The 22,564-nt window shown below is 39.9% G+C and overlaps 1 protein-coding gene across 5 annotated transcripts in view; it reads left to right on the top strand.

The window, feature by feature from the left end:
* LOC107654937 (zinc finger protein 827) overlaps nucleotides 1–22,564 on the top strand; it is a 95,510-nt gene that overhangs the window by 72,635 nt on the left and 311 nt on the right. For 2 of the 5 annotated variants that reach the window (XM_016442287.1, XM_016442270.1), the window contains exons 6-13: nucleotides 1,501–1,740; nucleotides 3,265–3,319; nucleotides 3,406–3,506; nucleotides 12,282–12,419; nucleotides 13,197–13,535; nucleotides 16,586–16,783; nucleotides 17,684–17,861; nucleotides 21,806–22,559. In XM_016442287.1, coding sequence (XP_016297773.1) covers nucleotides 1,501–1,740; nucleotides 3,265–3,319; nucleotides 3,406–3,506; nucleotides 12,282–12,419; nucleotides 13,197–13,535; nucleotides 16,586–16,783; nucleotides 17,684–17,861; nucleotides 21,806–22,559 — 2,003 coding nt within the window. Of the gene's footprint in view, nucleotides 1–1,500; nucleotides 1,741–3,264; nucleotides 3,320–3,405; nucleotides 3,507–12,281; nucleotides 12,420–13,196; nucleotides 13,536–16,585; nucleotides 16,784–17,683; nucleotides 17,862–21,447; nucleotides 21,499–21,805; nucleotides 22,560–22,564 lie in introns of those variants that run through there. The other 3 variants (XM_016442303.1, XM_016442294.1, XM_016442279.1) reach the window with 3 other exon arrangements.

Genomic DNA, 22,564 nt, shown 5'->3' with positions numbered 1-22,564 from the left:
TTCGGTCCGGTATTCTGTCACGGGTGCACTGCTGAGCAGAGTCAGGAGCAAGGAACGGAGAGAGACGAGGAGTACATCAATCCAACTGGGTTTTAATATACACAAAGGAACACGGAACACTCACGCAATCCATGGAGACATGACATGAACAATACCGGACGCTGGAGCACACACAGGGAACACTATTTATACTCACAGGAGGAGGGGATGACGAGACACACCTGGGAGCAATGAAACAATCAAGGGAAACACCTGGGACAAATTAAACATGGGAAAGGAAGGCACATGAGGAAAACAACCACAAAACACGGAACAGAGTCTGACAGTTAACTGCCTTAATCTGTGTTTGGTATTTGTTTGATTGGCCCAAATGAGATCTTCTGGTTCAATTTTTTTTAAAAGATGGACTAGGAATTTATTGTATTGGGAGGAGGTCTTTTTTGTACTCTTTCTTTTTGAGTTTGGCTTATGGAGCAGTGAGTAAGAAAAAACATTCTGAGTCATTTTGACCAGATTTCAACCCCTTTTTATTTATTTTTTTTTGAAGCCAAATTATAGACATCTGCTTCAACTTTAACCGCCTTTGGTAACAGCCTTATCTCAATGATGCCCTTGTCTCTGTAGCAGTTTAAAACTCAAATGAGTCACAAAATGGACAACCAGGCTCAAATTTAAATATGTTGCACATGACAGTGAGTTGACGTCTGTGCTTCCTTTGGCTAGGGGGCTTATGGGTTACAAAATCTTGTTTCTTGGTTTTGCACAATGCAGAAAATGTGGGTGATTACCAGGTCCAATTCAAGAGAGCCCCACTCCCATAACTTAAAATGGGGCCTTAACATAAAAATATAACATTTTTATGTTATGGCTTATTAATAAAGTGAAGTGATTTGCCATATGATTGTTTTAAAAAAATTAATTTAAGTAAGTGTTAGATGATGGCAGAGATTTTCTAAATGTAAAAATAGGATACACACTACCATTCAACACTTTTGGGTCAGTCAGATTTTTGTATTTTTTTTAATTCATTAATTAATTAATTTATTTTTAATTAATACTTTTACTCAGTAACAATGCATTCAATTGATCAAAAGTGACAAACAGACTTACTGCGGCAATTTCATGGGGTTTTTGCCGCTCAGTTTCTCTTACTTTCATTCAGAACAGTAACTTTTTTCAAGGATCATCCGGAGGCATCTGAGCACCTTATGCCAATTTCGCCTCAGGACTGCCACTGACTATCACATACACAATTGACACCACTCTAGTCTCGAGTCAGACATGTTCAAACCATTGAGGCAGTTACCAAATATACTCATGGCGATGGCCACTTCTGCAAAAAGCTTTCATTACTTGATATATTTGCCTGAAGCGGAAATTTAACAATCAAGTTTTGAAGTGTGTTGAAATCTCTATTCTTAGAATGCACTGCTAATTAGAATCAGTGTTATAATGGTTGTTTGCAAATGGATTAACATTCACATTAATTTGCATTTTCAGAGAATAACAAAGAAGCTTGCCACCAGAATGTCATAGTGAAGGCGGAGCCTATGGAAGTGGACCCTCCCCTAGAATTGGCCCCACCCTCCTCTCATCGACTGGGCTTCAGCACTTCAGGGGCATGTGAGAAGAAGGAACCAATGGTCAACCTCCCAGATCCTTTGCCCCGCCCCCAAAATGACCTCTTCTCCCAGGACATATCAGTCAAAATGGCCTCTGAGCTGCTTTACAAACTGTCTGGTAAGTCTCTATGACAGAAGAAACAAAGGGGCGGACTGTCGCTCTCCGCAGCGACAGTCTTCAGGTTTTCTTCTTCATCGTCTTCTCTGATTGCTGCACTGACACACTAGAGAGTGGAGGGATATTTGTGGTGTTAAATGATGGCAGGATTGAGCTTTTCTTCCAAGAGCGTTCTGAGGATTAGCAGAGACAAACCTGCCCCCAGCGCTCCTCGCTGCCAGCTACGGCTCTCTTTAAATGCCATCTAGCACCTCGGAAGCCGATCACAAAAAGCCGCCCCCCACTCACACATATATTTATCTATACACGAACCTCACACGCACGCCATTTGCACCCTCCCACCTCCCCCCCTACCCCATGGGAGTGGTGTGTAGCTGTACAGTGTGTATGTATAACCCCTCAACCCTCGACTCCCTCAGATTGTTCTCAAACATTCTGGCTCAAGCACACTCGGTTGCACACACTTCCCTTGTCTCTCTCTTTCTCTCTCTCTCTCTCTCCCTCTTGCTCCTGTGCAGTATCGTCATGGCAACGTAGAGAGCCCTTCCATCCTCTGTGAGCTGTGTGACCGAGAGGGTGTCAGGGAGAGGGGGCTTAGGAAGTGCCACCCAGGGAGCAAGGTCATTACCAGACCACCAGAAGAGAGAAAGACAGGCAGATAGACAGACAGATATCTCTTTTGCCCTCTGCTTTTCGAGATTTTAAAAGCAGTTTGGCAAAACATGGTTAAATATATATATATATATATATATATATATATATATATCTGTACACGAACCTCACATGCACGCCATTCGCATCCTTCCACCTCCCCCCCCTACCCCATGGGAGAGGTGTGTAGCTGCACAGTGTGTATGTATAACCCCTCAACCCTCGACTCCCTCAGATTGTTCTCAAACATTCTGGCTCAAGCACACTCGGTTGCACACACTTCCCTTGTCTCTCTCTTTCTCTCTCTCTCTCTCTCCCTCTTGCTCCTGTGCAGTATCGTCATGGCAACGTAGAGAGCCCTTCCATCCTCTGTGAGCTGTGTGACCGAGAGGGTGTCAGGGAGAGGGGGCTTAGGAAGTGCCACCCAGGGAGCAAGGTCATTACCAGACCACCAGAAGAGAGAAAGACAGGCAGATAGGCAGACAGACATGAGACACTGTTCTCTTTTGCCCTCTGTTTTTCAAGATTTTAAAAGCAGTTTGGCAAAACACGGTTAAAAAAATCTAACCACTGCAATCCCTGCTGAAAAGACTGTCTTAAGTCAGCATGCATGGCAGAATTATTTTCTTATTTAGTATTTTCTTGCATTACCAGCAAAACAGCATTCTAATCTACCACCATGCAAAATACAATATATGCTGGACACCAGCAATGATTGTCTTTTTATCAGGGATGGATTAATGGTCAGCTTTATTAATGAATAGTTCTACTAACAAGTAATTGCCTTATTATACCTACTGGTGGCATATGATTTTTGTTAGTACAACACAAAAACAAGCCTATTTTTAACTCCATTGTGTTTTTATTTTTCAGAAAAAGTAAGTAAAGCTAACGAAAACAAAGACAATGCATCCTTCGGTATACACAGGTAGGTTTACTGTTGTGCGCTTATTATGCTGCCAGAATGTAGGGAATCACATTTATTGAATCTAATTGTAGCTTGTGATTTTCCAGCCCTTTCCTAGACGACCGCTTTAGACAATCACCTTTCAGCACACGCTCCAAGAGCTCTTCCCCAGCTGAAGCTGGATCTTCAAGCAGGGTTACCCAGCAAGGTAAGACTATCTCCTCTTCACCAGCCAAGACCCTTTACTCTTTACTCACATTCAGCATTCATAACTGCCATTATGACACACCTGCTAATGCAGAGTAAGTTACCGGTCATAAATATTTTTTACTGTTCTAACCCATTTAACTGTATTTCATTATTTTTAATATTTAAAAAAAAAGAGTGCATATTATATGATATTTGTTCTTAATATATGTTTTGGTGCTTTAATGTGAGGAATATCCCACATATATATTGCGACAGACTTCGGGAGAAAAAAATGTAACTCAGATTGTAGCTTATACAATTCAATGTAGGCACTATATTATGTTCCTTTCAAAGGTACTGTCCACTCACAAGTAATTTTTTTTGTGGATTTGGTATTCATTTTGGACCCTGCTCACATCTACATAGATCTATGCATACAAGCCACCCCTCTCATCTAATGCGAGGCTACAGAAGCCCCTCGTGCTCCCACCCAGCTTTGAGACCACTGCACTGGGCAGCTGGCACTCCCTGCTTCCCTCTACTGGCCCCTCTGGCAAAGGGTAATTAGTTTGCGCTCGCCTGGCCCGATTCCCTACACCAGTTAATGAAAAAATGATTGGGTTTTTCGTGTCCAGGGTGCGTGAAAGTTAATTCACTACACACTCAGACATGTGTTCGTTCTTCCGCGCAGACACAAAGAAAGCGGACATACACAAATCACATAAGAGCGGCCATGACCCTTGTCTACCTTTTTCATCTCTTTCTCTCTTTCTCTTTTAAATTCTTTCTCTTACTCCATGTTTTTTGGCATTTCATTGCTAAGTGTCTAACTCCTTCTGACCCGGTGTGGGTAGTAACTCCCACTCCTTAGTTAAGACAAAGAGCTCTAATTTGTTATTTTTAACAGCACAATCAGTGGTTGAAAAATAATGAATTGCTCTAAAATAGTTCTGTATTTATGCCAAAAAGGTAAACTGAATCAGTGTTTGTTTGCGTGTGTGGCTGTATGGCCAATTTGATCATTTCTGTATAAAAATTGCTTTTATGTTGTTCTTGGCTGCATCAGATGAATGGCATTGCCTGCTTTTACATCTTATTTTTATATTTTTCACTTAATTGCATGAGAATACTTAAGTTCATTGTGTCATCCTTTGTGTGTTCGGTGTGTGTGTAACATTCCTCTTCTATCCTTGCCTCTTGCCCCTAGTCATCTTCAGCATCACTGCGGAGGCTGTCTCTTCTCTCTCTAATAACACTAATTAAACCATTAACCACTTCAAGGCATTGATGTAGATGCTCTAGTGTCTCAATTAAATGTCAGTGCCTTATTTTTTTATTGCAGTCGTGAACTTTGTATATTTTGACCCAAAATGTAGCATTGTTAACCTGTATCCAGCTGACTGAACAAGACACTAGATAGTTGACCCAAAAATAAAAAATCTATAATCATTAACTACCCTGGAATATAAAAGAAGCTACTTCAAACAACTTTTTAGTCCATTCTGTGAAAGTCAGTGGGGTCCAAATAAACAGTTGACTTTTGTGTATTTACAAAAAAGATTACCATTCAAAAGTATGGGGTTTGAAAGATTTTATTTTATTTTATTTTTTATTTTCATCTTTACCAAGGCTGCATTTATTTGATAAAAAATACAGAAAACATAAGATATTTAATATAACTTATTATAACTGTTTTCTATTTTTATATATTTTAAAATGTATTTCTGTGATGGCAAAGCTGAATTTTCAGCAGCCATTACTCCAGTCTTCAGTGTCACATGATCCTTCAGAAATCATTCTAATATGCGTATGAAATATTTTTCAAAATAAAATAAAAAATCTTGCTGTCCCCCTGACCCCAAAATTTTAAACAGTAGTGCATCTTTTTTGTTGTTGTTGTTGTTTGTTTTCAGCAGAAAAAAGTAAGTCATACAGGTTTTACATGAGGGTGAGTAAATGTTGACAGAAGTTTGATTTGAGTAAACTATCTCTTTAGGTTTGTTAAGGAGCCTGGTTCTGAAAGCACAACATATATTGGTTCCCAACGATGCAAGTCTTTTCAGTAGGAGAGGTGAGAGAGTTGCATCGACAACAAGAAAATGAAGGTATTAGGGGATAGTCATAAGCATTGCACAGGCATTTGTTCACTCATGTCCCCCCACTGAGGCATTGTGGGAAGGTGCCATCTTTTCCCTGGCAGTCCCCAGGCTCTTTGTCACACCAGAGCTGTCGGCACCACATCACACCGTGAGTCAGACGCACAGGTTCGTATGAGCGGTGTGACTCAGTGGAACCGTGGGGTGACGAGGCTTATTCAGGGCCCTGTGTCTGATTGTGTGTTGCCTTTTCTAAACTCGCTCATAGATTGAAGCAGAGGGCAAAACACCCACTGTAGTTTTAATTAAAGCTCTTATGCAGTGCAGGTCAGTGCGGAGGACGGCTGGGAGACGGCACACACATGGCACTCTTGTTTAATTATGCGGTTTAGCGATGCTAATTCATGCTGGTAGTGTGGAACTACTAATCAAGTTGAGTCTTTAAGATTCAAATATGGTCAAAACATCATCCAGTAATAGTAAGTTTGATATCAACAGGTGCTTAAAGGTGTCAGTGGTATGAGGAGATGGTGCTTGGGGATAAAGCAATAGTTTATGCAAAAATGAAAATTATTTTGTAACTCACTTACCCTTGTGTTGTTCCAAACCTGTCTGACTTTCTTCAGTGGAACACAAAAGCAGATTTTAAAGAATGTTGATTTTGGTGACCATTAACTTCCATTGTATGGATGAATAAACATGGAGACATTTCTTAAAATATCTTCTTTTATGTTACACAGAAGAAAGGAAGGCAGTGAACATAGTATTTTCTCAGAATTTATTGTCAGGATTTGAGGTGAGTTTATTGGGCTTGTAAAAATTAATATGTAATGGACAAAGAAAGTACTGCAGCATGTAAGAAATTGAGGAGTCTGGGGCACATCTAACTAAGACCAATGAAATATTTAAAGAACAAAAATGGTCACCTGAATCCATGAGGGAGAATGATGTGGGAATAAGCTTTTCATGTGTGACAGAACTATTTTTCTTAGAGAAGGAAAAACAAAGTCCAGGTTGAGCAGCCGCTGCTGTTTGAAAGAAAGTCACAACCTCTAGATAATCCCTACACCAGTTAATGAAAAAATGATTGGGTTTTTCGTGTCCAGGGTGCGTGAAAGTTAATTCACTACACACTCAGACATGTGTTCGTTCTTCCGCGCAGACACAAAGAAAGCGGACATACACAAATCACATAAGAGCGGCCATGACCCTTGTCTACCTTTTTCATCTCTTTCTCTCTTTCTCTTTTAAATTCTTTCTCTTACTCCATGTTTTTTGGCATTTCATTGCTAAGTGTCTAACTCCTTCTGACCCGGTGTGGGTAGTAACTCCCACTCCTTAGTTAAGACAAAGAGCTCTAATTTGTTATTTTTAACAGCACAATCAGTGGTTGAAAAATAATGAATTGCTCTAAAATAGTTCTGTATTTATGCCAAAAAGGTAAACTGAATCAGTGTTTGTTTGCGTGTGTGGCTGTATGGCCAATTTGATCATTTCTGTATAAAAATTGCTTTTATGTTGTTCTTGGCTGCATCAGATGAATGGCATTGCCTGCTTTTACATCTTATTTTTATATTTTTCACTTAATTGCATGAGAATACTTAAGTTCATTGTGTCATCCTTTGTGTGTTCGGTGTGTGTGTAACATTCCTCTTCTATCCTTGCCTCTTGCCCCTAGTCATCTTCAGCATCACTGCGGAGGCTGTCTCTTCTCTCTCTAATAACACTAATTAAACCATTAACCACTTCAAGGCATTGATGTAGATGCTCTAGTGTCTCAATTAAATGTCAGTGCCTTATTTTTTTATTGCAGTCGTGAACTTTGTATATTTTGACCCAAAATGTAGCATTGTTAACCTGTATCCAGCTGACTGAACAAGACACTAGATAGTTGACCCAAAAATAAAAAATCTATAATCATTAACTACCCTGGAATATAAAAGAAGCTACTTCAAACAACTTTTTAGTCCATTCTGTGAAAGTCAGTGGGGTCCAAATAAACAGTTGACTTTTGTGTATTTACAAAAAAGATTACCATTCAAAAGTATGGGGTTTGAAAGATTTTATTTTATTTTATTTTTTATTTTCATCTTTACCAAGGCTGCATTTATTTGATAAAAAATACAGAAAACATAAGATATTTAATATAACTTATTATAACTGTTTTCTATTTTTATATATTTTAAAATGTATTTCTGTGATGGCAAAGCTGAATTTTCAGCAGCCATTACTCCAGTCTTCAGTGTCACATGATCCTTCAGAAATCATTCTAATATGCGTATGAAATATTTTTCAAAATAAAATAAAAAATCTTGCTGTCCCCCTGACCCCAAAATTTTAAACAGTAGTGCATCTTTTTTGTTGTTGTTGTTGTTTGTTTTCAGCAGAAAAAAGTAAGTCATACAGGTTTTACATGAGGGTGAGTAAATGTTGACAGAAGTTTGATTTGAGTAAACTATCTCTTTAGGTTTGTTAAGGAGCCTGGTTCTGAAAGCACAACATATATTGGTTCCCAACGATGCAAGTCTTTTCAGTAGGAGAGGTGAGAGAGTTGCATCGACAACAAGAAAATGAAGGTATTAGGGGATAGTCATAAGCATTGCACAGGCATTTGTTCACTCATGTCCCCCCACTGAGGCATTGTGGGAAGGTGCCATCTTTTCCCTGGCAGTCCCCAGGCTCTTTGTCACACCAGAGCTGTCGGCACCACATCACACCGTGAGTCAGACGCACAGGTTCGTATGAGCGGTGTGACTCAGTGGAACCGTGGGGTGACGAGGCTTATTCAGGGCCCTGTGTCTGATTGTGTGTTGCCTTTTCTAAACTCGCTCATAGATTGAAGCAGAGGGCAAAACACCCACTGTAGTTTTAATTAAAGCTCTTATGCAGTGCAGGTCAGTGCGGAGGACGGCTGGGAGACGGCACACACATGGCACTCTTGTTTAATTATGCGGTTTAGCGATGCTAATTCATGCTGGTAGTGTGGAACTACTAATCAAGTTGAGTCTTTAAGATTCAAATATGGTCAAAACATCATCCAGTAATAGTAAGTTTGATATCAACAGGTGCTTAAAGGTGTCAGTGGTATGAGGAGATGGTGCTTGGGGATAAAGCAATAGTTTATGCAAAAATGAAAATTATTTTGTAACTCACTTACCCTTGTGTTGTTCCAAACCTGTATCGCTTACTTCCATTTGTGGAACACAGAATAAGATAAATGAAAAATAGTGTCCACTTTTTTGGGTGAAGTATCTTTTTCAAAGTCAAATGAGGGCAAGATGGTTTATTGCTCAGCACAAGAAAGAAAAATAAAAAATGACATCTCCTAAATATCTCAGTGTTTTCTCCTAGTCAGCAACTGAGATTAAATGAAGTGCACATGGTGAATTTAAAGTCTACTTTTCTGATTTTTCTACCCCAGTAGTCTCTATTGTCACTGCAAAGTTATCAGTGACGATATCAGATTTTCACTACATGATTATCGCATTTAAAAGACAATATTATCATGATATCTATCGAAACGAAATAAAGCTATCAGTCAAATTCATCTTTAACTTCATTTATTTTGTTTTCTCTTTTTTGGCAAATGAATCACAAACACTAGCTTAGGGAGGTGGAGAGAGTTTTTAATCACAATTGTACAAAAAAATAAATTGCCTTTTTGCACTTCCTGCAAACTTGGATGTCTAAAATCCTGCTTTTTTATGGAATCCAAAAAAACTCCCACACTGGTAAGCTATTTATTTCTGTTGCGTTGCGGTTAGAGTGTCTTGCTTTCACCTGTCATCTCCTCCAACATGATTTTGTGTGACGGCAGTAGCTACACGCGGCGTCATCATCTTTTTTCCTCAAATATTTCTCATCAGATTCTTTCAAGGATAAATTATCTGAGCTAAACTATTCACGTTACTTTAGTGTAGGAGTTTAACTGTATATCAACAATTGTCTCATTTGTGTCTGTTTTTATTTCACCTAAAGAATTTTAAAAGAAACATCTGAGAAAAAGTTGTTGCTTATTTAAAACATAACCAAGAACTCCATTGATCTATAAAAGAGTAGAGTCTGAGCAATAAAAGTTTCTTCTGGGTCATAATTTCCCTACTTTTTCCCCTGTTGGCTTAAAACCGAAGTAATGTGCCTCGTTTTTCAGAAGTAAGTAATACATCAGCAGTAAAATCGAGCAGGCAAGCAAGACATCACTTATCCGTATGTCTTTTAAAATAATGATGGATTTCAGAACTTACCACAGGATAGATGGCTTACATTAGTTTTAACAGCTGCTCTAGGACCAATAAAAACCTTGGCATCTCTGTGCATGATAACAATGAAATTGACACCTTGACATTAGATTGCCCTGTAGATGTATATATTTAACTCAGAAGCGTCTTTCAACTAAGATCGTTGTGAGGAATAAAGGGGCACTTTTAGCATCATTCCCTGTGACTTCTTCAGGACGCGTACCGACAAGTCAGACAACCCCTCCCATTGGGCCACTTTGAGACACTATTCCCGTCAGGACTTTTGGGTTCGGTCTCTGGCAGAAGATACGAGCATCCCCATGAAAATGTCCTTCAGGTCTTGCGTCCAAGGCCAGTGCATCTGCTCTTTAATTGCCACCATTAAATCCTCTCTGATATGCCAAAAAAAAAAAAAGAAAATGCTGTTTCTCCCCAACCACTTGCTCCCCTTTTCCTCGCCATGCCCCCATCAATCCTGAGGCTGCATTGCTTATGACAGCATTTGTAAAAAATGTGCCTATTTATGAGCAAACCACAAGTCCAAAGGGACGGGCACACACCCGCTGCATATCCAAAAAGCCCCTTGAATGTTTATTGAACGGATCAAATGCTGTGGTACATGCATAAGAAAAAAATAAAAAAAACTCAAGTCATTGATATGACCTACAAAAACCCAAAACATGCATCTCTGAATGCCTTGACATGATTAAAACCCTTTCAGTTCAAACCGCAGGCTTTTTTTTTTTTTTTTAAATAAGTATACATATTTCTGTTCAGTTTTGGCTTGTAAAGAAACATTGCTTAACATTTGGCAACCTCTCTGCCTCTTGTTTTGTACAGAATTATCGCCAGGCGTTCATATTGCACCAGACATCTACAGTATTTGAAGGGGCTGTGTTGCATGATGACGGAATTTCTCTTCGGTTTATATATTTATTTATCTATTCATTTATTTATCTCTCTCTGCCTCCTTCCGGAGAGAGAAAAGGCGTGGCGCTGCAATTTAATTTGACGCCGAGCCAACCACCTTCATCAGAAGGTTAATTCAGACGCTCTCCTCCACTTGTGTGGCATGCTGCCTCTCTCTCTCTCTCTCTCTCTCTCTCTCTCTCTCTCTCTCTCTTTCTCTCCCTCTCTCGCTCTTCTAATGAAAGGTGAAAAAGGAGCACACAGTCCAATGTCAAGATAAAAAAACACCTTGTTGGCTCCCTGATCTGGATGTATAGACTCATCAACATATTATCCAACACTGTGACAGAACACACACTGACCTCTTGCCAACCTCCGTGTCTCTTGGTTTCTCGGTTGTACCTGCAATTAGTAGTTCCCATGTGTCACAAGAGTATAATATGTCAAGAATTCAGACAAATTAATCTAAGGGAGTAAATGAAGAGTTTGGTTCCAAAACGCTATAAATCCATTTTGATTTACAGCATCTTTAGGTTATAATAACATTAAAAATTCAAATCAAGATTTTTATTTTCAAAGATTTATTATAAAATTCTATTATTTTTTTCCCAAAATGCAATAAATCCAAGACACGTTTTGTTTTTTGTTTTTTCCAAAATGAAATAAATCCATTGAATCAATATAATACTGACGAGATGCGCATGACAATCACATGCGATTTATCGTGCAGCCCTAAGTTTGTTTGTTGATCACAAAGTACAAAATAGATGAGGAAAACTAGGATTCCGGGTGTATTCAAAGTGCCGCCATTACTGTCTAGAGTGCGTGGAAAGGTGCGCTGTGATTGGTTGAGCGGATATGTCACATTCTGCAGAGAATGGAGACTGGCGTTTGTCGCGGTTTGGAAAAAAAGGGAGAAAACATGACAGAATAACTTGGCGGATATCACATTTTGCGTAAAATAAAAAAATGGACTTTTCAATACCGACCAGATACAATACTGATTTTGGCGGAAACTCAAATTTTTTTTTTAAATGGCGTTTATCGCATTTTGGAACCAAACTCTTCAAATGTTCTTGTGTAGCATGTACTGTATATTGTAATCTCAAGGATGTCTAGACCAATCACAAAAACAATTTTTAGCTATAATATTCCAAGACTGCAAACTGGAATGTGACAAAATGAATCGCTTAAGAAGTGTCACAAGAGCAATAGTCCGGTCTGAAATGCTGGGAACACAGACAAGCATAGCGATACGAACAGTGAAATTTCCCAGTGCTGTTGGACTAGAGAACCAGAACTAACTGTTGTATAATATCTGATGATTATTATTAGGGGCAGTCGTGGCCTAATGGTTAGAGAGTCCTGGGTGCCGCAGCATTGGCTGCCCACTGCTCCGGGTGTGTGTTCACGGTATGTGCACGTGTTTGTTCACTACTCACTGGTGTGTGTGTGCACTTGGATGGGTTAAATGCAGAGCACAAATTCCGAGTATGAGTCACCATACTTGGCCACACTTCACTTTATTATTATTATTTTTAATGTATCCAGATCCAGAGAAGGTGAGTAGTGAGCCAGGAAATGGACTCGCCCAATGGAGACTCAACGAACAGCTCTTTCCCTGCCCTATATGTGGCAAAGTATTTGGTCGCCAACAGACTCTCTCCAGGCATCTCTCCCTACACACAGGTGAGAATACATGCTCTCAAACAACATTCAACCAGTTTGGCTATGCCGGTTAACCAACTATACCAGCTAAATTTTTCTGCTCCACCTTCGATGTTGGTGTAAGCTGGTGTTTTCAGCAGAACTGATCGTGTGACCTCTGTAGTATTACATTTACAAATACATCCATAATCACAACTACAATGTTAAATTACCTGGGTAACAGCTTTTACCAGTTGACCAGGTTAAGGTCATCTGCTGGTTCACAACAGTTAAGCAAAGTTACTGAAAAACAAGCTTTGTTGAATGTTATATTTTCACATGTACACATACATGTCCAACAACATTGTATGTTGTTATTAGGACAAGTAATTCCTTAAGTAAGTAAATAAGGTTCACTGGACTAGATTACCCTTCCTTTAAAGAGATTAGGCTACTGATTAGTCCTGGTGGGAAAAGTACCTAAGTGATTACTAAGCTGTAAAGAAGTCTCCCCAAGCACTAAGCTCCCCTGGAGCACAGCACAACCATGACCAGCCTTGCCTGATCCTTGAACAGTCATGTCCCGCAGGTCTCTGAGGAGCATCAATGAGCCGTCTGATCATGGTCCATTCAAATGCATCTCAGTCTGGACTACAAAACAAATAAATAAATATAAAGTCCTGTGGGAACGGTGAGACCTCAAGATCCTCTGATCTCAGAATAGCCAGGAGGAGACGGGACACCTTATAAACATCATCTATCAACAAAAGAGTCTGTTGTTTGTTTGCTTTCTAATTGCTCTCTTGTTTGTCTCTGCAGAAGAGAGGAAGTATAAGTGTCATTTGTGTCCGTACGCGGCTAAGTGCCGAGCCAACCTCAACCAGCACCTCACCATCCACTCAGTCAAACTGGTGAACACAGATGCCGAGCAGATTGTTACCGCTGTTACCAGTGAAGGCCAAGAGCTCAAAAACTGCCCCTACTACTACAGCTGCCACGTCTGCGGCTTCCAGACAGAATTTAATGTTCAGTTTGTCAGACATATGTCTCTTCATGTAGACAAAGAGCAGTGGATGTTCTCTCTCTGCTGTAGCACCTGTGAGTATGTGGGTGTGGACGAGGCTGAGATGAAAGCTCACATCAGTGCAGGGCACACAGGTAAGATCTCACCATTCTTACATTTTATGCATTACTTGTTGAGATCTTGAGTTTTAGATGCTGGTGTGTGCACTTAACTAGTTGAACTAGCATGACTATCTTGGTCAACCAGCTTTTCCAGAAAGACCATGCTGGTTAAATTTTGCGGGTACATCGTGCCAGTGCTTGTTCCCCAGCTAGACTAGCATCTAACCAGTACAAAGCAGCTTGGTTCCCTTTCAGTCGGTCACTCTCGACGTCACGTCGGTAATGAATTGAGATCCCAATTCGTCGGTCATTACCGACGTGATGTCTCCGTTCCCTCCCTCAGGGAACGAGGGTTACATACGAACTGAGACGGTTTTTAGCAAGGTGCTTAACATACCTTCTGGTTGTTGTTTTAAACACTTGGGAAACTTTGGCGCAAGTCCATCATAATATTTGCATATTTCTTTTGAAACTCAAAGTGCTTCTGCTAAAGTTGTAATTCTGAGTGCAGGACTACAGTCATGATAGAGTCATGAATTCCTAAAATGAAAGATTTTGGATCTATAAACTAAACAAAAAACAAAATGTAGTTGACAAATTTAAAATTGGACAACCAAAAATGACTTGTGGTTCAGTGACGGAATCAGTTGTTAACTGATTCACGGCTTGTGAAATGGCTTTGACTGATTCACTGACTGAGTGAGTCTGTTTCAAACTGTTAACTCACTCACAGGTTTCAGACTGTTTTGTGACTGACTCATTAAAAAGAACAGGTTTATTAATTTGTTAATTCATTGTTGTGTACAGATTAACGCAATTAGTGTACAGATTGTGTAATTAGAAAGATGTAATTAAGTAGTGCCACCACGCAAAATGCACAACCGCAAACATTTTCCCAGCTATCGCCAATGGTACTAGATTTTTGTTGCACAACTAGATTTTACTCTAGACCTGGAGTGTCAGGAGCATTTTATATTTTGAGATATTTTATTGTATTTCTATTTACTCTGTTTTACAAGATTATGGCCTTTTAGCATAAATAATCTCAAAATATGTTCGTCAGCTTGCAAGAAGTTGGGTTGAGGCAGGACTTCCTGTTTGACCGAACACTGAACATGGTGCTAAGGAAATGAGTGGTAGGAGTGATTGGGAAACCTGTTTTACTGTTGCCAACAACATTTCAATGGAGAGCAGCTAAAGCCTGCTTGCTAAATGTTGTTAAATGACATCATACCATTGAGTCTCAGAAACTAAGTAAGGTTTGTCCAAGAAAGATTTAGATTTGCTAGATTTGTCGCTAGGCAGTTTTCACTAAAGGGGTCGGAAAAGTCGTAAAACCTGGTGACAAAGTCAACTGGTTTGAAAACCGTAGTTATTTTTTTAAGTTCCATTTGGTGGCGCTAGTGATGCAGAATTTACACCGTTAAGGTCTGAATCGCTGGGTGGATGTTGTTGACACAGATACTCGCCAGGGTTATTATAGACAAACACCTCAATCTTTAGGTTGTGCGTGGGGTTCATTTTTAGTCGGTCATGGAACTGACTGAGGGTTCACATTTGAGTGGGTGTGTGAGTTTATATTTAACTGCGAGGCCTGGTGTTATTAGACCCAAGGAGGCAGAAAAATCGATATCCCTAGTCTCTCACAACTACCCATCCAAGTAGCCCAACACCGGCATGTCTCCCACACTCACTCTCACGCCACGGAGCTCGAGTCCACTTCAGCAAGACAGTGAGCTCAGAGAGTGCCAGCAAAAGAACAAGTTGGGTTGTCAACTGCGATTTAGCGTCCTTCCAGAGACACCCCTTGCTGCAGATTGGCTGACCTCGGGTCAGCGCCTACCAGCCTGCACTTCTTTGTCTCCTGCTTAGGAAGGTGGCTGAGAGTTGCGGCTGTCACCTGGGTGCCCGCCTGGCAGCTGTTCTCTCCATCACTAATGCTTTTCTTTACACTGCAGGTGTACGGCTAAACCTGGACGTTAATTCATCCTGATATTTCGACCAACGTCCACCGCGTACAGTAGCCTTATAGATGCCGTCAAGTTCACTCACAGAGATTAAGTCCTGCTCTTCATAACGCATACGAGTCACACAGCGCATCTATATTCAAAGATGTCATTGAAGCTGACAAAAGATTAAACATGACCACCTACTCTGTATTCTACATGCGTTCTTTCAAAGGAACGGCAGTCTCAACATGTGAGCGAAGCGCGCGTGAGAGCTGGTATCGGCCATTTCGTGAGCTCTGAGAGCCCTAGGGGAGAGCCGTGGCCTGAGATGTTCCCGCCATCTTAGCTGTGGCGGCCCTGACCTAGGAAGCCCCCCTCTCCTGCCGCTCTCAGGCACAGCGTAGATCAATAAGAGCACAGGCTTGAGTGTTCTGGCTGCTTGGATACAGAAGTCAGGCTAAATCCGCAAGAGTGCCTCTTAGGGAAGAGAGCCCGCCTCCCGACTTTTAAGGCTTAATACCGCACTGCTCTAGGCATACATTTTCCAGCCCAGCTCACTGGGTGGATTTCGATCAATTTGAGGATTTTTCTGCCTTTCACTTTACTCATTACAGAATTCATTATCAAACCTTGAGCTCTGAAAGATGCTCCCACCTAATTCTCTGATGGCTTAAGCTAAGCCGAGTCTTTGATACCATCATGTCATTCAAATACGGAGTTTGTCTTATATTCAGGAAGTGACCCAAAATGTCTTTCTTTTTCTTTCTTTCTTTGCTAAATCCGCAAGAGTGCCTCTTAGGGAAGAGAGCCCGCCTCCCGACTTTTAAGGCTTAATACCGCACTGCTCTAGGCATACATTTTCCAGCCCAGCTCACTGGGTGGATTTCGATCAATTTGAGGATTTTTCTGCCTTTCACTTTACTCATTACAGAATTCATTATCAAACCTTGAGCTCTGAAAGATGCTCCCACCTAATTCTCTGATGGCTTAAGCTAAGCCGAGTCTTTGATACCATCATGTCATTCAAATACGGAGTTTGTCTTATATTCAGGATGTCTTTCTTTTTCTTTCTTTCTTTCTTTCTTTCTTTCTTTCTTTCTTTCTTTCTTTCTTTATTTATTTTATCCCACACAGGTTTCAATTCCAGAAGCCCTCTCAGTGAGACCAAGAGCACTTCCTCCTCTCTCTCAGCCCTCAGCGACTCCCTCAACAGCTCTGAAGGTGGAGATGTTGCCCAAGGTAACGAAGAACTAAAAAGCCTTTTGGGCCCGCCTTCTTCTGCGGGCAGTCAATCAATCTCAGGCCCAGGAACAGAGGAAAAAGCAGAGAAAGGTGAGGCTTTTATATACTACTCTTTAAAAATTTGCGGTCAGTAAGATTTTTTTTTAAATAAAATCATACTTTTCAGCAAGAATATATTAATCGATCAAAGCTGACAATAAAAAGTTTTGCATTATTACAAAAAAAAATTATATTTCAAATAAATGCTGTTTTTTATTTATTTATTTATTTTTTATACTTTTTATTCATCAAAGAATCCTGAAAAAAAAAAAAATCACGGTTTCCCCAAAAATATTAAGCTGCACAACTGTTTTCAACATTGATAGTAATAATAATAAATGTTTCTTAAGCAGCAACTCAGCATGTTAGAATGATTTCTGAAGGATCATTTGACACTGAAAACTGGAGTAATGGCTTTATGTTACAGGAATAAATTACATTTTGAAATATATTCAAATAAAATTTAATTTTAATAATATTTCACAATATTACTGTTATATATTGCGAATACTTTCACAATATTACTACTTTTGATCAAATAAATGTAGCCTTGGTGAGTATAAGAGACTTATTTTAAAAACATTTAAAAAATTACCCCAAACTTTAGAATGCTATCTAGATAAAAAATACTGAATTATTATGACAATAACTAAACATTAATGTTCTCATAACCATTATATAATGTAATAATGGTAGTTCAGGAAAGTTAATAGAAGTTATTATGCAGTGTTACCATGAAAAAAAAAAATATGGCAGGCTCCCTGAGTTGGCCAAGGGCCTGGGTTGTGGGTCCCTTGGTCTACAGAGGTTCAAAATCTAGATTAGTGGCCTTGGAAGAAAATCATTGCGCTATAAAATCGATTAAATGTCTAATTTTTGACAATCCAGTTCCTTATAACCAACTTAACAGCATAACAACATTTTTCTCTCTCTTCCTGACCAATTCCTTAGGCTTTGAATGCGTCTTCTGCAACTTTGTGTGTAAAACACAACCTATGTACGAGCGGCACCTACAGATCCACCTGATCACACGCATGTTCGAGTGCGACGTCTGCCACAAGTTCATGAAGACTCCCGAGCAGCTCCTGGAGCACAAGAAGTGCCACACCGTCCCCGCTGGAGGGCTCAAGTAAGGAAAGCAAGTACAGCACGTGCCTCCCCACAACCTCACAAATCCCGCCCCCACCCTACCCCCTCAGACAGGACACAGCCCAGGCTTTAAACAGAGTCTATCCAGGAGCACTGGTCGAGGATTCACAACAGAGGGTGTTCCAGAAATGAGCTAAGTTCATCGAGCAGTGCTTCAGGGTAACCTCTCTGTGGAGCTGCATACAGTGGAAGCATGTTATGTTCCTGAATGTGCCTGAAACATATGTGAGCACACAACTCTAGAGTCAGAGATTTGAATTGACTACTTATAACTGCACTTTACAGCTAATATTTTTAAAGGAACAGTTCACCAATTAAAGGGATAGTTCACCTGAAAATGAAAATTCTGTCATGATTTACTCACACTCAACCTGTATGAGTTTCTTTCTTTTGTTGAGCACAAAATAATATGTTTTGAAGAATGTTAGTAAGTAACTAAACAGTTGATGGTAGCCATTGACTTCCATACTATGGAAGTCAATGGCTACCGTCAAATTATTGGTTTCCAACATTCTACAAAATATCTTCTTTTGTGTTCAACAGAAGAAAGAAACTCAGAAATGGACACTTTTTTTGGACGCTTCAAAAAGAATGCAAAAAAGGCATGAAAGTATCATAAGTTGTCCATATAGCGTGCACTATATTCCTAGTCTTTTGAAGACATGCGTTATCTTTTTATGAGGAACAGACCATAATTTAAGTGATTATTCATTGGAGACCTTGATATATGCCCTAGCTTTCCTATTATGAGAGTTCGTAAGAGAAGTAGTGAAAGTCTAAATATTGTCAAAGAATCAGTTCATCTGCTTCACAAAGCTGATCAGAATGATTCATGATCTGGTTGTAGCAGTTCTCAAGTTAACAGCTTTTTGAAGGGAATGATTTTGTGTGAATAACAAATGGGGTCTGTCCCTTACTTAGCTTTAGAAGACTACAGGTGAATATAGCACATGAGTCATTTGGACCACTTTTATTGTTCTTTTTCATACTTTTGAAGCTTTTTAAGAATTTACAGTCTTATTCATTGTAATTACAAAGATAGGAATTTCATGATATTTCATGTTCCATGGAAAAAATGATGTTATACGAGTTTGGAACAACATGGTAAGTAAATAACCATTATTTGCATTTTTGGGCAAACAGTTGGGACATTGCATTGCTAAAAAGTTTAAACCTTCAATTTACTGAATCACACTTTAATTTACAAGACTTTTTCTGTTTTTCTCATCAGTGTTTGAGGAAGTACAGGGCTCCCCATAGGTATCATTTGTAATTCCACTTTGTTATTGGGACACTAATTCTATGTAGGTGAGCACACAAATCACAGGCACTTTCAGGAACGAGACCCTTCCTTTGGAAAGCCTGTGGTAGACATTACTGCAAAAGGTCTGGGCCCGCATGTGAAAATATATCTGAAGAAATCACAACAAGCCAGTCAGCACTTGTCCATCTGTTGAGCAGCTCCACTGCCAAGACCATTAGGCTACAGTTCACACTGTTCTTTCTCAGCCTGTCATAGCCGCCACCACAGTTACAACAACACATTTAAACACAATGAATACTCATCTGAAGGCAAATAGACACTGTATTTCCAAACACTTACAAGACATACTGACCCCCAAGTTGAGATCTTGTTTTGTTTTGGGGCTTCTTTTTTTGTTGGGGATCTTAACACAAAGTCCAGTCTTTGATATTTTCTGTTGTATTTGTCTAGTTGTTTGACATACATAATTCATGTCTTAAGGTCATGTATTTCAGATTTCATTGCCTCATCTTGTCATTTATGGCTATGCTTTTCCATGCTAGACACATTTGATAGTTTGTAGTTATCACTCATTAGAGCGCTTAGCCATTACCACAGGTAAAGGAGGAAAAATAAACTTAGATCAGTAGCAATATTTAACTAAGTTGGAAGTACAGACAGTACTTTACTTGGGGTCTTGTTTAGCAGTTATGATAAAAAGCAGAACAAGAAGTGTCATTTGACAATTTTCTAAATGTGCCATTAAAAGTGAATGATACGCCTTTAAATATGATTTTAAGATGACTGAATAAAGGCAGGCTTTCTATTTTGTGCCTTTAAAAAAAAAAAAGTATCAGATGGGAACTTATTTGAAAGGGACTCAGCATGTAATCTATGGTTTAATATTCTCTTTTTATTTGTTAGCTCTAATATAAAAAACACTGGAAAAACAATTAAAATCCTCCATTCAATATTTTGTATTCCCAGTATTTGAGTAAACAATAATGTGCATTTCCACAGAGTGTTTCTTGGTCAGTATCTTAAACAATTGCTGTTTTGACTGTGTTCTTACATTTGGAATCTGTAATGGTTCAATGACTCTGAGGTGTAAGTGTGTGTGGTCGGCTTTAATGTTTCTGTATATGTATAACAGCTGACTGCTTACAAATCACTGCATGTTTTTTTTTTTTTTTTTCACGGGATCTTTCTCCCACAGCAGGGTTCCAGTTGGCTGGATTAATGTCTGCTTATGAATATTCCATACAAGGTGTCATAGTTTAGAATTGGACTGTATATTTTTGTATATAAATACCTGTACTTAAGTGTCCTTATCTTAGACATGTAGTCGCTGCGGATTCTCTATTAATTCTATACGATTTACATAATCCCATATAAGATGTAACCAAGAAAAGCATCAGTAAATACATCCCATAGGACAAAGTTACTCCTCAGAGGTTGCTTTTTCATAACTCAATGGAATATTCAGTTGCAGTTTCTGCAGTTTCAAATGGTTCTGAGACATACCAAAATATTACATAGCTTATGATATTAAAGAGATTTTTTTTTCCCTATAAGACAGTCCTCAACATGACTTTCATGTTTCTCAGATGAAATGGTTTGCTTTTGATCACAAGCAGCAGCTTCTTTTTTTTTTTTTTTTTAAACAAACACTTATAGTAGGCAGTATACTTAAGTAGTAGTATACTGCCTACTAGTTACATGCATAAACATTGCAGAAAAGTGTTTTAGATTTATGCTTAAAACATGAAGAAAAAAAAATAAAAATAAAATTGCCAGTGGGGTGCCAAAAATAAACTTTTTAAATTAAAAAAAAAAAAAAATGAAAACAAGTCTTACAATTTAGTGCCATATTGCTTCTCAATTAAACTTATTTTGTTTTAGGTATGTTTAGATATTTTTACTGTAAAACAAGACTGGGTGCAGTGTCTGCTAGGAGTTTACTTTCTAAACAATATGCATCTTTACTGTTTATCTTTACTATTCTGATATACTGTTTGTTAATAATTTATTCACTCAAAATAATGAACCATGCAGTTGATCTTGGTGAAACAAAATATTCCCAAATTATGAACTGATTTTTGGTTCAGAGTCATTGCACAATACAGATTCAAAACTTAGAGCACAAAACCCAAAAGTGACCAAATACATTTAGAGCTTTTGTTTTTTATTTTTCTTTGGGTTTTTTTTTGTTTTGTTTTGTTTTTTTTAGTCAGGGCGAGAGAGTTTCACAGCGCTCTAGTTCAGTGTTGAGGTAGAGAGGCGCCCTTCACAGTGTGCTTTCTGAGGTCATTCTGTTCTGCAGGGTTTGTGAAGCGCTTTGGGGCCCTGAGCAGATGAAAGGTGCTATTTAAATGTAAGTGCCACTCATTTATTCATTTACCTTCATCTGATTCCCATTCCAACCTGTCCGCAACCACACAGCCGTATGCACACACACCCTCTCTCTCACATGTAGCAGTGTTTACACACTAAGACTGTAGCTTATATACACGACAGAGGGTAAGACACACTAAATGCCTCCTCCATCCCTTCCCTTTGTCCATTCTGTGTGTTCTTCATTTCATTTAAGAGAACAGAGTGTTTTCTCGCTCAAGAGGTGCATCATTAAATGTCTTCCATTTCTATGTCCTACACCCTACTCCTCATGTCTCTTTGACCAGGTGCCCTCTATGCATCTACTCCACCAACAGGCCAGCCGCCATGGAGGGCCACCTGAAGATGCACTACAAGATGGAGTATCGCTGCCGCATCTGCCAAGCCGTGTGGGCCAATCAGGCAGAGCTGGAAAGGCACACGCGTGCTCACCGCCTGGGCAACCACTACAAGTGCGAGCAATGCGGCTACCTCTCCAAAACAGCCAACAAGCTCATCGAGCACATGCGCGTGCACACCGGCGAGCGGCCTTTCCACTGCGACCGCTGCAGCTACAGCTGCAAACGCAAGGACAATCTCAATCTCCACAAGCGGCTCAAGCACGCACCGAGACAGACCTTCGGTTGCGCCCAGTGCCCATTCACCACCACTCACCCGTTCGTCTACAGCCGCCACATTAAAAAGCACCAAGGCGGGGAGGGGAGCGCCGAGGAAGGTGAGGCTTGGCCAGGTACGCCACGTCCAGGCCTTTTGGATCGAGGAGGGAACAGCAGTGATAGCGGGAGCACCAGTCCGCTCATGAACCTGTCCGCCTCTCAAGCCTTGCAGTCCGTCGCCCTGTCAATCACCAGCAAGCGGCAAGACGGCACCCCTACCACGCGCTACCTCTCGGCCAACGGCACGTTCTCCACACTGGCGACCCGCTACTTGGAACAGTACAGGAACTGTGACCTGGCTCACCTCATCCCCCTCACCACGCTCTTTACGGCCCGCCGCTTCACATTCCACAGCCCCTCACCCTCAAACTCCTTTCTGCCCTTCTCGGC

This window comes from Sinocyclocheilus anshuiensis, unplaced genomic scaffold (genome assembly GCF_001515605.1).
Source record: "Sinocyclocheilus anshuiensis isolate Anshui unplaced genomic scaffold, SAMN03320099.WGS_v1.1 scaffold1231, whole genome shotgun sequence".
In the NCBI taxonomy this organism is placed as follows: domain Eukaryota; kingdom Metazoa; phylum Chordata; class Actinopteri; order Cypriniformes; family Cyprinidae; genus Sinocyclocheilus; species Sinocyclocheilus anshuiensis.
This window is presented reverse-complemented; position numbering and strand designations above follow the sequence as displayed.